This window comes from Lithobates pipiens, unplaced genomic scaffold (assembly GCF_037356315.1).
Source record: "Lithobates pipiens isolate NorthernLeopardFrog02 unplaced genomic scaffold, aLitPip1_a1.2 Scaffold_18, whole genome shotgun sequence".
Taxonomy (NCBI): domain Eukaryota; kingdom Metazoa; phylum Chordata; class Amphibia; order Anura; family Ranidae; genus Lithobates; species Lithobates pipiens.
The window spans coordinates 503,710,641-503,726,022 of NW_027507758.1; the positions used below are offsets into that span (position 1 = coordinate 503,710,641).

General features: G+C 40.0%; 1 protein-coding gene across 3 annotated transcripts in view; it reads right to left on the minus strand.

Annotated features, from left to right (window-relative positions):
- The window catches only part of STAG1 (STAG1 cohesin complex component), a 299,590-nt gene that overhangs the window by 128,841 nt on the left and 155,367 nt on the right, over nucleotides 1–15,382 (minus strand). For all 3 annotated transcript variants that reach the window (XM_077488685.1, XM_077488684.1, XM_077488683.1), the window contains 6 exons: nucleotides 12,014–12,134; nucleotides 11,793–11,928; nucleotides 10,858–11,016; nucleotides 9,063–9,159; nucleotides 6,606–6,682; nucleotides 2,959–3,163 (listed from right to left, as the gene is read on the minus strand). In XM_077488685.1, the coding sequence (XP_077344811.1) occupies nucleotides 2,959–3,163; nucleotides 6,606–6,682; nucleotides 9,063–9,159; nucleotides 10,858–11,016; nucleotides 11,793–11,928; nucleotides 12,014–12,042 (703 nt within the window). In that variant the 5' untranslated portion in view covers nucleotides 12,043–12,134. The remainder of the gene's footprint in view (nucleotides 1–2,958; nucleotides 3,164–6,605; nucleotides 6,683–9,062; nucleotides 9,160–10,857; nucleotides 11,017–11,792; nucleotides 11,929–12,013; nucleotides 12,135–15,382) is intronic.

Genomic DNA, 15,382 nt, shown 5'->3' on the forward strand with positions numbered 1-15,382 from the left:
GCATACACAGTTTAAATAAGCTGGCTGTATGCCGGAACATCCTGCTCATTCGTGCGCACGCACGTGCGTGGCCCTGGCGAATGGGCACGGCTGTATTCACATATGACGCAAATCTTTGCACGCCCAGAAAAAGGCTACAGCACATGTGCGGCTCCACCACGTGCGCCATGGCCGTCACTGCTCTTGCGAATGCACGTGCGCCGCAGCGAACCAAGAGGCGAAATGGCGCACTGGTGTGGTGTGCGCCATCATACAAGTAAAAAGACACTAGACACAAGCAAAAAAACAAAAAAAGGTACACTTTGCAAACACCCACAGCTAGTCCAAAACTCCCCCGTATGTTATGGTCACCACACACAGGTGTCTAGCTAGCTTAACTGATTGTTACAATCATTGGGACACCCCACAATAAGTAAATAAAAGGGGTTTCACTTACCTGTCCAGGCGCAGGGCAGCTTAGAAACCAAGAGCCCAATCTTCACCCAACACTGTGGGTTCCTGTCACTTAAGGAGCTTCAAGGACTGGGTACCCTTTTCATGTTTAGGGTCCACTCCCTTGGACACGTACAGTACCCTGCAGGAATACCTTAGAGCTGTAGACTTCACTTCGCAGGGTCCAGCGCCTCAGAGGTCGCATTACAGGCAAAACCTCGCAGGATCTTGAGTGGTGTTTGCGAGGCTCGGGACCATTTATCTAAGCATATAGAGCCTATGTCAAATGGATTGGTCAATCCCTTGATTCATTTAAGAACTGTTTTTGTGGGACTAGACACCTGGAGCTCAGAGAGCTCAAATCAACGTGCCAATCCACCTTGCAGACACTGGTAAAAAACTGAAGAACTTCCTGTATGGGAAGGGTTATATAGGGGATCACTTCCTGTCAAAGACTTTGTCTACCAGTGTCCAGTCACCTAGAGATGGCGTATAACCAAGTAGGTAATATTTGCCTAACTCTGCGTCCCATGATGTATAAAAAATAAATAGGTATTTGCTCTGCATAGATATTGATGCTATTCATGTGGCAGTCTAATGGTTTCAATATTGCTACAGGTTTTGCGTTAGTCATTTTTTACCTTAATTCTATGCTATTGATTCCTGCTGCTGTCAATCAAATCCTATGACGAGGAGAGCATGAGGTGAGGTAGGGTGGGGTGGGGTGCTCTTCAGCAAGTACCCTCACAGAAAGCTGCTTTATATGGGGGCAGCACTTGTGCAGGCCCACTTCCAAGCCCTGCTGCCTGCATCTACAAATAAAAGACAGCGGGGCTCGGGAGCTGCCCCCTATTGAAAGCAGATTTCTACGTGGTTCCTAGAAGAGGAGGATCAAGGTTGCTCTGTGCAATACCATTTTAAGCAGCGAAAGTTTCAACCTCATGTTTTTTGTCAGTCATTTATAACTGGTGCATACATTTAGGCTGGCCATACATTATACGTCAAGAATGTAAAGAGTAAGCGCCTGTAAACAGTAAAGCGGGACTGTTGTGGACAACGAAGTTTATTGGGACTTGCACTTTATACGCCATTTTATTAATCTATGAACTTTAGTGTTTTTTCATTATTTTTATGTTTATGTTGATGTTGACTGTACACTTTTTTTGCCACCCCCCTTTTTTCGGGGTTATGTCACAGTAAAGTGGGATTTTTTCTGTTAGTATGATATACGTTTAGTCCTATGGATATATAGATTTCAATGTTTATATACTCACTTTTTTATACATGTTGTGATATACCCACATCTTGGGTCACGTTGTATTTGCCTGTTATAGGTATATGTACACAGTATTGTTTTTTTCAAAATCCTTTTTCAGGTTTTGTCAATTTCAAGGGTTATATTTATATATGCTTGGCGCTTACACTTTACATTCTTGACGTTTTCTGAGCTAAAAAGATCCCAGTTTTAGCATGTTAGCAGCCTTGTTTTCAGTCTTGCTTTCTCAGGTTTCCTCTATTGTTGACTTTTGCGCCGTGTTATTGTGTACATCTGGCCATACATTATACAATTTTCCTTTAGGATTTACCAAAATCATATATTGAGGTCAAACCTAAGCAAACACTTTCAATGTGTATGCAGGCAGGCCCTTGCACTACATAGTTGAAGGTAAAACTAAAGAAGATTGAATAAGAAAATTGTATAGTGTATGGCCAGCCTTAGTATTTGGCTGTTATGTAAAAGATACTCTGAATAAAATATAAAAAAAGGGTTGTAATTTGGCACAGAAACATAGCAAGTGATAAAAAAAAAAAATTAACTCTGGCTGAAAAAAATATATTTTTTTTTCTAGCATTTATAAATAAAACTGCTTTAGACCATAATTTTTTTGGAAAATTACAGTTTGCCCGCAAGTTTTATAGCAAACATAACTCAATTTGTACAATCCTTCCAATTGTTTTCCACTGCCGGAGCCCTTAGAACCTCATGTGTAAGAGCCGGTTCACACAGCAGGCGATGCGAGGCGACACGACTCGCCCTCGCAAGTCGCCCCCGTTCTGTACAATGGAACAGTTCTGAGAGGAGCGACTCGAGTCGCTCCGACTCAGAAAAAAGGTTCCTGTACTACTTTTGGGCGACTTGCATTGACTTCTATACAGAAGTCATTTGCAAGTTGCCGCTGAGGCCGCGGCAGGTCGCGGCGAGGCAAGTCGGAGTCGCCTCGCCTCGCCTGCAGTGTGAACCGGCCCTAAGTCTAATTTATCAAAAAAAAAAATCTAAATTTGCTCAAGGCTGTATTGTGTCAGACACAGGGTGCTTATTTTGCCTCCTTAAAAAAAAAAACTATTTTTGCACAGTGTTCGCCTTAATTTATTTAGCTGATCGTCACCGTGTAACCCCCGGCCCCCCAAAACTGCCTCTCTAGGGCAAACAGTAGAGCATTTTTTATTTAATGAAAACTATAATAGAAAAGCCAGGATCCCTCTGCTGTTTACAAGCACAGGTAGAATTGCAACAAAAACATTTACCTGCAAGTGTGCTTGTATGCCTGAAAGCTCGGACCTGGGAGTCGGAAAGGCCAGTCAGCAATGAAATAACAGTGTCCATCATATACTCATCATAGATGATGCTGTATTGGCACTGTCGTATCAGAACACCAATGAACTCACAGAAGTTGCAGCGAAATTTCTTCCAGTGTGGTCCAGGCATCGTTAGAGGATAATCTCCGCTATCCTAAAAAAGGAAATTTGTGAAATGAAGGAAAGATAGAAATGCCAATCAAACAGTAGCCATTAAATATTTTAATCAGTTGGGGCATGTCAAGTTATAACATTTTCTATTAAGCTCTTGTTCTACTTTATTCAATATGTGTTTTGTCTGTGCCTCCTCTGGAGAGATTTCATGTCCTCACAGGAAGTGAGATAATATACGCAATTGAACACATGGCATTAAAGCCAAACTCCAGCCTTGCACATTAGTACAGGGTCCTGTCCTGTACTAAAAATGCTTAGTCTGATTCAAAGTACAATGTGAGCTTTTCAAAGCAATTACCCTAGAAGTGACAGTAAAGTCAGAGAGATTTCGCCTCATTTGCCATCGGGAGGAAATCCATGATCATCTAGCTCGGGGAAAACATCTAACACTCTAGCTTTGTTAAAACACAAATCCCATCATGCATCTGCTTCTGGGAGTCATGTCTGCCACTATCAGAGTCTTGTGACTTGTAGTTTCACACAGCTAGAGTGCTGAAGGTTGCCCATCCCTAAATTGGCCCTTTCCTAACCAGATTTTATGTCCCTGGCCTGTGCCTGTCATTGGATTTCAATTATAGAGGCTTAGAATTGAATCATATGTGAGGGCGTTATCTAGGGTGGTCCGCCTGGAAACTCCCACTCTTCCAGACTGATACCCACCCATGAAGACAATTTTCCATTTGCATAACTCCTACAAGGGGCCAGCCTATTGCTTGCATCAGGGCTGAGGGCTCTTGAGCCATACTGAGGCAGGGTGTTGTGATGTTTTCAGAAAGCTATGTACAGCAACTTGCTGGCCCTTCCCACCAGCCACGACCTTCTTGCATTGCACAGAGACCTAGTGATAACATGACTGCATCTAAAAAAGGTAATGAAAACAGAATAGTCTTATTTAAAAAAAAAAAAAAAAAAAAAGTCATTAGCATGTTAAGGGGAAAGGGAGTAACCGGAAAAGACAGAATATACACATTTTAAACATCAGCTTTAAAAACATTATAGAGGCTCTAATCAGTCTCCCCTCTGAGACTAAATTGGTTTTGTCTGAAGTTCGGCCTTAAAGATGAACTGTAGTCTGCTCACATAATTTGTAATAAAAAACATTTTTGCCATTCTGAAGCTTCCCTCCAACCACTTTGCATGATTATATATATATATATATATATATATATATACACACACACACACATACATACGCACACACAGATTCTGTACATGCCAAATATGCTGCAGAAAAAAAAATTCCCCCACTGAGTCTGGCTGCAATCATAATTGTGGGCAGCTGAAGCTGCTGTTCACGTAATGGATTTACACACACACACACACACACACCTCCAGCTCTCATTGGCCCTCATGACTAATTTCCCCTACCCTCCCTTTCCTGCCCACCTCTCACCAGAGAGAGCATTGTGCATGATGTCACAAGCCTAAGCTAATGACCAGACAAGAAACAGGAAGTGGGCTGTATAAGGTATTTACTGGTAAAAAAAAAATTGTTTTAATATCCAAAGTTAAAACAAGTGCAGAAGATTTAATAGCTGAAAAGATAAAAATGATTGAAGTTCTGGAGAAGCAAAGATTTGTCTGTAAAATACATTAGCATGTGTGGCTTCCAACCATTATTGTGACTGTGAAGTGCATCTTCAAAGCTACAAATAGAACACTGTATCAATATGAGAGTAATCAACGTGAAACTATCTGGTAGTGTAGTTAAAGACTAATTAGAGTGGGGAAGAGCATTTCTGCCAGGACTGGATTTTTCTTTGATGCCATTGTGGGAATTTTTATTCACTTGCACTTGCTTTGACACACCAAAAAGAAACAGGGGTATCTTTATCACAGTATAGGAAGGCATTAATAGCAATAAAAACACTACCTACAATTTATCATTCTACTAAGTAGGTAAAATTCTCCCTGAAAAAATTATTTTCTTGGAGAGCCCTGAAGGACACAGGACGTCTTAGCCCAATTTCACACTAGCGAGCAGTTCAGGTCCGCCTGTCAGTTTTTCTGGCGGAACCTCAAGTCTTCTCTATGGAGCAGCGGGTGTAAATGGACATGTCTGAAAAAACAGACCGATGGGGATCCCATCGGATGGGATTGGCAGTCAGGGGTAAATGGACAGGTATTCTGTTTACATTTGACTGCCCATAGAGGACAGTGGGCGGTGTCTGCTCTGCATAAGCCGAGTGGACACAGACCAGTCATCTGCCTACCCAGATTCCCCACTGAGTAGGCAAAGCCTGCCCAGCGTGGAAGGGGCCTTAGACTTTTTGGTTACTACCAGTATGCCTCAATTTTGTAGAAAAGCAACAGCACAATCATAAACACAGGGGCGGAGATCCTGTTTCCCTCAATGGACTCCAAGAAAGTTTTTACAGAGAGTATAAAAAAAAATAAAAAATTTCAATAAAAGACCTCCCAACCTATATAAATTATCTGTTAAGAGTACAAAGAAAAAAGTTGAACTGCTGCATACAGGGAAGGAAAGCAGAGGACATGCAGTAGCTTATGGCTACTTGTGGTTTAAGAAAAATAGAACCTCTTAAATGTAGCATGCAGTAAAATGAACTCCAGCCACGCTTTTTTTTAGTTCTGGATAAATAAAGGAAGGGTTATTAAGCCTATCATGTTTTTCGTGTTGGCTGCTTCCCCAACTTGCATGAAGTTTTAACTCTTCAATGCTCTATTAAAAGTTGTTTTCATTGCTGTGTCCCTTTTGTTTAAACCATGTGAAACCAATTTTTTTTATTGGCAAGATTGAACGTGTGCTGGCGCCCACAAAGAAAGCTAATGGAAATCTCTCCTCAGTGGGTACAATAACCACTATAAAACAGGACAGGGGTTCCTATACTATAATTAAAGTACTCCAGCCTCACCCTTTTCTGTCCCACCTGCAGTTGCTTGGTGGTGGAATAAAATGTTCTGTAAATATTTCCCCATCCCACTATGTGCCTATGTGCCCACTGAAGAGTATTGCAGCAGGCATATTGTGTCTGCAGAAGCAAAGTCTCCAGCAAGTCCTTTTGACTGCCCTGTCCTTTAGACAACTCCGGGGCTTATCAAAGTCTTAATTTCAAAAAATTTAGGCCAATTTTAAACTTACCATTGACACCAGTCTATGCCATAAACTCAACTCAAGAGCACCAACTTTTTTCCAGCATGGCCATATATCTAAGCTATGGATGCTAGGTACTTTAACCAAAATATCCAGATATTGCTTTAAACAAATAGTTGCACAACATTATACCCAGAAAATCAGTTATAACACTTTACTTCTGCTGAAAATTTTTACATTAAAATAAGAAAAGGGAGAAGAGGAGAGCAATGTTAGAAACAAATGATATTAACTATAGGACTGATACTAGAAGTAGTAAATAAATGGAATATATTTTAAAGTATATACGGCTGCCATTGCGTCATACCTCATCAAACTCCTCAGTCATTTTCCTGATGATCTCCGCGTTCTGCATATTTCGAAACATTTCAATTCTTACAGTACCTGCACAGAACATTTACAAGTGATCATGTATCATCAAAAGAAACAAGACAGATGGGTTAACTTTATGTTATTTTATATTTGGGTTAATGCCTGAACTAGGTGCGACTAGAATATCCATACAATTGTCACAAAGGCTAGCTGCATTAGTCATTTATATTCTACAGATTGCCTGACAGTCATCTTTACTTGTAAGAATAAGGAATATATGACAACACACATCAAATGCCTGTGGTTTTATTTGCATTTGTATATTGCTCCTACTCTTTTAGGATGACATGACACCAATCAGCAGATGCCACACAGTCCTTAAAGTGGTAGTCAACTCAACATTATGACTTTCCTCCATTAAAATCATTTATACACCATGTAAATGGTGCTGTTTTTTGCATCCTAACTTTTGCAGTTCTGTAGAAATCGAGCAAGATGCCATTTCATGACGTCACCGTCGCATATGCACATTTGAGGTGAATCATGGCATGCGGTGTGTGCCGTTGGTCTACTCCAGAGGATGCCGTGCCCAAGTCATGCACTCTCTGTGGCATTGCAATCCCGTGAGAGTGCGGCCCCATGCACAGCTTCCTGAAACACTCCAATGTGCACACGCAAGATTATGGCCATTACTACAAGAAAAGACAGAAGTTATATACAGGATAGATGCGGAAAAAAGTAAACATGGCCCCAGCTTCAGATGAAAAGCATATAAAAAAAAAAAAAACAGGCTGCAACAAAGTAAAAAAACAGGGTGAGATAAATAATGAGGTAGAATGGTGTAAAGTATTTGGTTGTATTGATTTGCAAGAATTGAAAGTTTACTACCACTTTAAAAAGGATAAGTTCACCTTTGGCAACGTGTTAAATGTTACAATCATATTTAGGGCGTAAAACGAAACATGTTAGCAAACAGCACCTGCCTGCATCATCCCTAATCCTCCATTGTGACAGTAGGCAGGGCATCTTCTCCCCGCACCCACTGTCACGATTTAAAGAGCCAGCTATAGGGGGCTCCAGTCACAGTGACCTGTGAATGAACTACAACTGCCACTGAGGCAGAAAGATTATAGTTCTCAATCATTGGTGAGCACTATTGTAGTTAATCTCCTGCTCTCCAGTAACTGTCTGCTTGTATTGGAGGTATGGGCAGATAGCTATACTTAAAGTCTACAGGAGCCTGACATTGCACCGTGATCTGCTTATTGCAGGTGCAATGCTCTGCAGGCTACAGAAAAAAAAAAAATGTACATTTTGTTATGTTCTTTTTTTTTTTTTTTTAAAGTACTTCTGTCCTGAGAGAATTTTGTAGGTAGCTAATGCATTAGCTTTCAACAAAGAAACCAATTCTGACAAACATTTGCGGTATGCATCATTCAGGTCTGACTCGGACTCGAAGCTGGACACAGCCAGGAAACTTAGTCTCAGGCCAGAAGCAGACCCATTTTGCTCCTATGACATATACACATTGTGCTGAACAATCTCTGAAAGTCAGTATGATCATCTTTGAAAATTCTATTCATGTAAACAAATAGAAGTAATTTTAGGATGACCAAACTCATAACTGGTGATTCAGATAAATTGTCAATTGAGAACTTCCACGCGTGGTCATACGCCAATTCAAAGTTGTAGACGTTAACCTGGAAAGATGTTAAGCAAGCATTTCTTCACATTGCCCAAGGGCCTCATCACATTCAGCAATAGGATTGCCAACATCACCTGCCCCTAGCCAAATGTCTATATTCCGTCATTGGTAAATTGCTGCCAGTAGCAGGACTGTTTGTATGAAATATCCTTTAGGCCCCTTTCACATGGGGCTGTCCGGTTTCACTACTCCGTTTGCTCAGCAGGGATCACTCCGTTGATCCCGCTGAGCAGGCGGATGACAAGTACGTCTCTGTACTGTGCAGGGATGGACCTGTCAGTCTGCTCTCCCGTATGGGGGGGGGGGGGAGAAATCGGATGATTACGGACCGCCTGTCCGTTTTTATCTGATCCGATAGACGGATGGAAAAATAGGACATCCATCCGTCTGGATTTTGCGGAGCAGATGTCAGCAGACATCCGACGCTCCATAGAACTGTATGGAGCAACTATTCAGATCCGCCTGAAAAAACGAAAAGGCAAATCTGAATGGACCGCATGTGTGAAAGAAGTCAAGTTAAATGCTTTACAAAAGCTTTGCAAGGTACCTTATGAATGCTTGTGAGGTTTTTCAGACTAAAACTAACCAAGACTACTAAATATTTGTGTGTACATTTTATGGCAATATCTGATCAATCAGGGGGAAAAAAAGGTTTGTACATATTCTTTACATGGGAGTCTTACTAGAGTTTGGCTATAACTGTAAAGACCAAGTTTAAGCCAACAAGGGAATCCTGCTTCAAGTTACCTTTGCATCCTGAACACTGGATGAAGAAATTAATCAAGTCCAAAAGAGCCAAGTCTCTGTCCTGCTTATACGACTCAATCCAGTCATCTACTACAGACTATGAAAGAGATTATAATAGTTACAAAGAGTTATATATAATATTCCACAATAAGCATAACAAGCTACATGCAAAATGGCACACATTTATATCATAAGCCACTCAAACTTTCTTACAAACAGTGAACTACCTCACACAATCTTCAAATCCCTGTATTTTAAAAATAAAAAAAGAATTTAACAAGCAAATCACATGAAAGCAGTGGACCCCCAAACTGTGGCCCTTTGCTTGCATTTTATTGGCCCCTGTGTCATAATTGCTCACACTGACACCAATAATGGCATTATAGGGATGCTATTTTTCCCAACAATGCGACTCCTTCCTACGACACTGACAATAGTGCACTATTCCTCCCCTGCTGACACCAGCCAGCCTCTCCATTTCTAGAATTGCCCAAACATCTCCACCCCTCCTCTCACAACAAGGCCTTTTAGGTCTCTACCGAGGGAGGAGCCAAGGTGAATACTATAGAAAGTTTGCCAGCAGCCAAGATAAATCAAATCCAAGATAAAAGCTATTGGATTTATACGCAAGGATTTTACAGGTAAATAATATGCTTAAAACACATTAAATGCACATATAATCTTATGGAAAGATCGTGGTTTAAATGAATGGCCTGACAACAGGGTCTCTTTAAGCCACTGAACTAATTGGCTGAGTATATACAAAACAAGATTATTCTATGTGTGCACTGCTTTATGCACAACCAAAGACACACGTTGGCAAGTTAACTAATGTACATGTAAAGAAAAACTATGTTCATGAACTTAAAAAGAAAAAAAAAAAAGGATGTGCTGTAGCACTTTGTTTTCTCTTGGTCACCATACAATGTACCACTATACCAGATGGGACTACAAATGAAGTCCACCAATGCAGCTTCCTGTGATTGTGTGGCAACCATGCTGCACTGCTCCTGAATTGAGAGCAGCATTGTCACACTTATAAGCCATACCCAGCCTGCACTACAGCTGAATTTAAAAAAAATGTTGTAAGGGGTGTGGCTTTTAGAATTGTTACTGCTGGTTCAGAAGCCTGTAGCTTGTCAGTCAGCACAGAGTTACACCCGCTTCTGCTCACTGCTATCTAGATTAAAAGCACTGCCTCTGTTGCTCTAACCCTCCCATTGTGAGCTGCAGTGTCTGGGAAGAAAGTGTTCAAGACACAGAAGGATTTGGTATAGTCAGGAAAGGTCGAGGGAGTTTCATTTTATGAGGGTTGTGCACCACATAGTAGTTGGATTAAGGACTTAAATGGCCATGTCTGTGTTTTTATTTATAACAGTGTTGGTACACTAAACTATTGGCTTCTTCGGAGAGCATGGAATGATGTGAATAATCTAAGTAGGGGTCTCCAAACTTTCTAAACAAAGGGCCAGTTTACTGTCTTTAAGAATTTAGGGAGGTCGGACTGTGGCAAGTGCGAGCTGAAAATGCCCCAACATAAGTGGAAGTAAACAATGCCCAATCATTGGTTTTAGTGGGAATAATAGTGCCCCATTGTTATCAGTGGGAGGAAGAGTCATTGGTGTCAGTGGGAGGAATAGTGCGCATCATTAGTGTCAGTTGTGGGTGGGATAGTGCCCCAAGGGCTGTATAAGGGCAAGCAAAGGGTAGGTAAAAAATGTTAAAAGGCCAGATGCAAAAAAAATAAAAAATGTACAGCAGTCAGGTGAAATGACTGTTTGTGTACTGTGATTACCTGCATCGCACTCTTTCCCATCTTAACTACTTCAAATAAGGTGACTGGATCGCCCTCGCCATTTTGCTGGGGATGACCATTTGCCCTGCCCCGACCTCTTGCGCCTGGCTCTCCACGGCTCCTCTCACCAGGTGTTTTGCGTGGTTTCTTAATGGCAGACTGCATTAGAGAAAAAAGAATTAAGTGTTAAACTCATCATACCTGATGCACATACAGATGCTATATTAATATTTTACTACAAGCCGTTAAAGCCGGGCTGAAGTCAAAAGCAAAAATCAATAAACCCACCGAATTCACTGCAACATAAATTCTTCATCTGATCACATTTAAATCGAATATTTTTTAAATGCTTGGTAGAGGGCAATAAATGAAATTGTGAATGAGCCAAACACTGTTTAAAACAGCAGCTTACTTTATGAGACTATAGATCTCAGGGTTTAGACCCTATAAACACACATTTTTCTGTTTCCTTATGCCTGACTACACGTCACTACGCCTTGCTCAACATGCAGAATCCCATGCTTTCCAATTCTGCGTATTCAGGAGTTTTTTTTGTCCCATAGACAATGCAACCACCTGTAAACATGCAAGCTGCACATTTTCACACCTAAAGAGCTAATTTTTTTTTTTTTTTGAAGAATGAAAACTGCTCTTCTCACCTTAGCCCTCTCAGGAAAAACAAATAACCACCTAAAGCTTAGAACACTTATAAAAATGTATTAAAAAAATCTTGAGGAATACAATCTGCTCATGGGTAAATGCAGATAAGTCATATTCATCACTTTGGATAGAATGCCATGCTATAAATGTGGTAAAATAACGTGGTTAATAATTTATCAGTGATAAATGGATTAAAATTTACTCCATATATTTTGACAGAAGCAAGGGTATACTTTGTTTTAATGGGATGGCACTGCTTGCCAATGAACACATACTGGTGGTCTTCCAGGGCGGCCTCTTTTTCTTTTGCCTTTGACTTCCACCATGTCATCCGTAATATCAGAACTCATTTCACTGGCAACTGCAGACATGTCAGTGTGTACTGGCGCACCGGTATCATTGGTGGAATCCCTAAAAGAACAGAGCAAGATGATAAACATATTACAGACAATATTACGCCATGATCAAAGTCTGCAAAAGTTAGTTATGCACTTACTGCAACACGGAAAGTTCAGACGTGATCATCTTGAGTTTCTATGGAGGACAGCAAAGGTTCAATGGAAAGGGTTATTTAAAGCTTGCTGTAGGCTCTTGTCAGAACTGGATCATCGTTCAACCTAAGAACAATGAAAATACAACATGAAGCGCTGAATTGCACTACATATACCCAGTAGGGCAGAATACAGGAGTATAAGAACTCGAGAACTAAAACATGTTACTGTATTTAGAGCCCCCCCCCCCCACTACTACCCTAACTTTCTAGCTTACAATCCCCATGGACAGACATCTACACATAACCTTAGTCTAAATTAATCGTTAAAAAATCGTGATCTCGATTCACCCCCCTCTGACCATCTCTCCTGCAGAGGTTGCTGATTCTTTCATATAAACAAGTGGAGAAACTATCTGCTCACTAAGCTGTCAAAAGAAAACATCTGGGCAGTCTGCCAAGTTTTTTTTTTTTTAACTTGCAACATTGTAACCAAGTTTCCTTCTTATATCAAAGGGATAGAACTTCCGTGTAAATAAAAAGGGCAGACTGCCAAGTTTTCAACAACTGTAAATGCAGGAAGTATTACCACTTAAAGTCTAAATCTTTTTCTGACACTACAATTTAAAAACAATATTTTTTGCTAGAAAATTACTCGGAAACCCCCAAACATATATAATTTAGCAGAGACCCTAGGGAATAAAATGGCAATTGCTGCAATATTTTAGGTCACACTAATTTGCCCAGCGGTCTTTCAAATTTTTTTGGGGGAAAAAATAAGCTTCAATAAAAAAAATAAAACAGTAAAGTTACCCCATTTATCTTTGTTTTAATGTGAAAGATGTTACTTTGTGAGAATCGTGATCTATCTTCTAAGCAAAAAAAATCGTGATTCTCATTTTAGCCAGAATCGTGCAGCTCTAGTCCAAACTCAACATTTACAAATTACTGCTTGTTTCTTATACCAGAATGAGGAAATGGTCTTCCCAAGCAGAACACGCACGTCCTGGCTTAAAGCCTCAACCAGGACCCCAATTTCAAGGCATTTGATTTTTTTTTACCCAATATTTACATTGACTTCATCTTGCAATTTAAAAACAGATATGAAATTCGGCCCTAGATTGGGTGTGCGTTGTGACTGCATAAAATTAATGCACAAGGTATTTTGTTAGCCTGCTTTACTATTTGATAAGATGAATCGTCAATTAACTTGCCATTAAAATTAAACTGAAAAATTTCAGCTTAATCCCCAAACCAAAAACAGATTGTATTGCAGGGGAGATTATACTTAAATAAAACTATTTCCACTTCGATACGAGCCTGTATCAACAACTCCTTTCTAACAAATATGATAAATGATATCACCACTAGGGGCATTGTTCCACTGCCTATTTGATTTGAAAACACGCAAACCAGTTCAATGGATTTGAAACGCATTAACTTACTTCAACCAAGCAAGGGAGAAGAGGGGGAATATTAAAAATCATGACTGTAGAAAACCTATCAAGAACATACTGGTTACAAAAAACAGGAAATGTTACAGACATGAGCTTAAGAAATATAAAAGGATTAATGTGTCCAGACATTTGTATCATCAATGGCAATATTATGATGCCTTAAACACCATTTGTATTAATGTTCTTGAATGTGTGTTTTTAATCATGCAGTGTAAAGTGCTTTTTAAAAGCACAATATACATGTTTTACATGCGAGACCTTATAAATCTATCAAGCTGTTCTAAAGATGCAGGACTTATGGTCAGGGAATCATTTTGCATTTCTCTTCACAATACACAAATACAAGACGACCTGCTCCGTGTCATCCTCAAAGCTGCTCATTAATTGTTAGGGAAACTCAATAAGAAATGGTGATGAAAATATAACTTGAGAAGCAAACCTATTCAATTTCTCTGTAAGGGCTTCCTAGCAAGACAAACCACAACAAAGAGCACGTGGAGAGGAAGAAGCCAGCACAGTGAAGCAGTTAAATTAAAAACTGTTTTAGACGCTGCCACTAGGTGGCTATGTATCATAGATTAATTTAAGTTTACTTTGTTTAAAAAAAATAAATCCTTAGTTGAACTTTGCAGACATGACAATTGCTCAGGCTTCTCTTTAGATTCAGATTGTGTGTGGCTATGGTCTACTTGTACAGATAAGCTTATACACACACAAAAAAAAAAAAAAAAAAAAAAAAAACACATTCTGTATTAAATGATTCTGCAAATAGCGGATAACCACATACATCTAGCTGAGCAGTCCTCTGAGGCTTTTCATTTCCCAAACATTTAATCTGATGTCCCCCCAAAATATAGCAATTTGGCAACCAAGACATTTGTTTTGGTAACCACAATACAAGAGTGTACCCCTTAAAAAAAAAAAAAATCATTTTTAATCTTTTTTTTTTTTTTAACTCATTAACTTTTTAATAAGCAAAACGTTGGTAAAAATAAATACGGGCCAAGTCTATTGTTCTGTTACCAACACCAAATACACAGTCTGAATCATTCCACTGGCATACCAGAAGTAAAAAGCTAGTATGCTCCTATTACTCAGGGGATGCTCTGCTGAACTTTGTGAAGTTGAACATAGCCAAAATAAAAAAAAAATTTTCATTGGAGGTGAATACATTTTGGAAATGGAAGACTAAAGACTTGGTTTCTTAAATGCAGGACTGGCTATTTCTGAACATTAAACTGACTCTGTAGTAAGGACAAAAGAACCCCATTTGGTCAGTGGTTATATGTAGTAAACACTCCCAAGGTCCCTGCAACATCTGTTCGCTGATCTGCACACGGAATGCCTCCAAATGTTTACATGCAATGGCAGGCAGGTCATTTCATCTTGCCCTACATTGGCCATCAGAGTGGTCTGGTGCAGCCAACATATCCATGCAATAACTCCCACTCGGTGATTGACATTTGGAAAACCTAATGCCTCACTAGAAAATCAGAGCTGCCTAACAGTAGAAGAAATTCAAGCTGGCCATACATACATGCGTCAAACTTCTTTCAGCACTGCTTGCTGAAAAAGAGAAACCCATTCTTTTTTTCACAAACTACACTAAGCAGCATAGATAAAAGAATGTCAGCTGCTGGACTTTGTATTTAGCAGCTGCTGCTGTCAGAGATACCCATCAGTTTTGGACAAAATCTGAGAAGCGCATTGGCCAGTTTAGGAGTCCATTCCACTTGTAACCTGCACGTTAAGAGCAGATAAATGCACGTGCATTGATATGCTGGGTTGTGTTTTAACATGCTTTTTCTTTAATCCTCACTTCCTGGAACATGAAAAATGTCTATGGCCTGATCATGGGCTTTTGCAGAACTTTTTTTGGGGGGCGCATCATTTTAGGTCACCCATGCCCCGCCCCTTT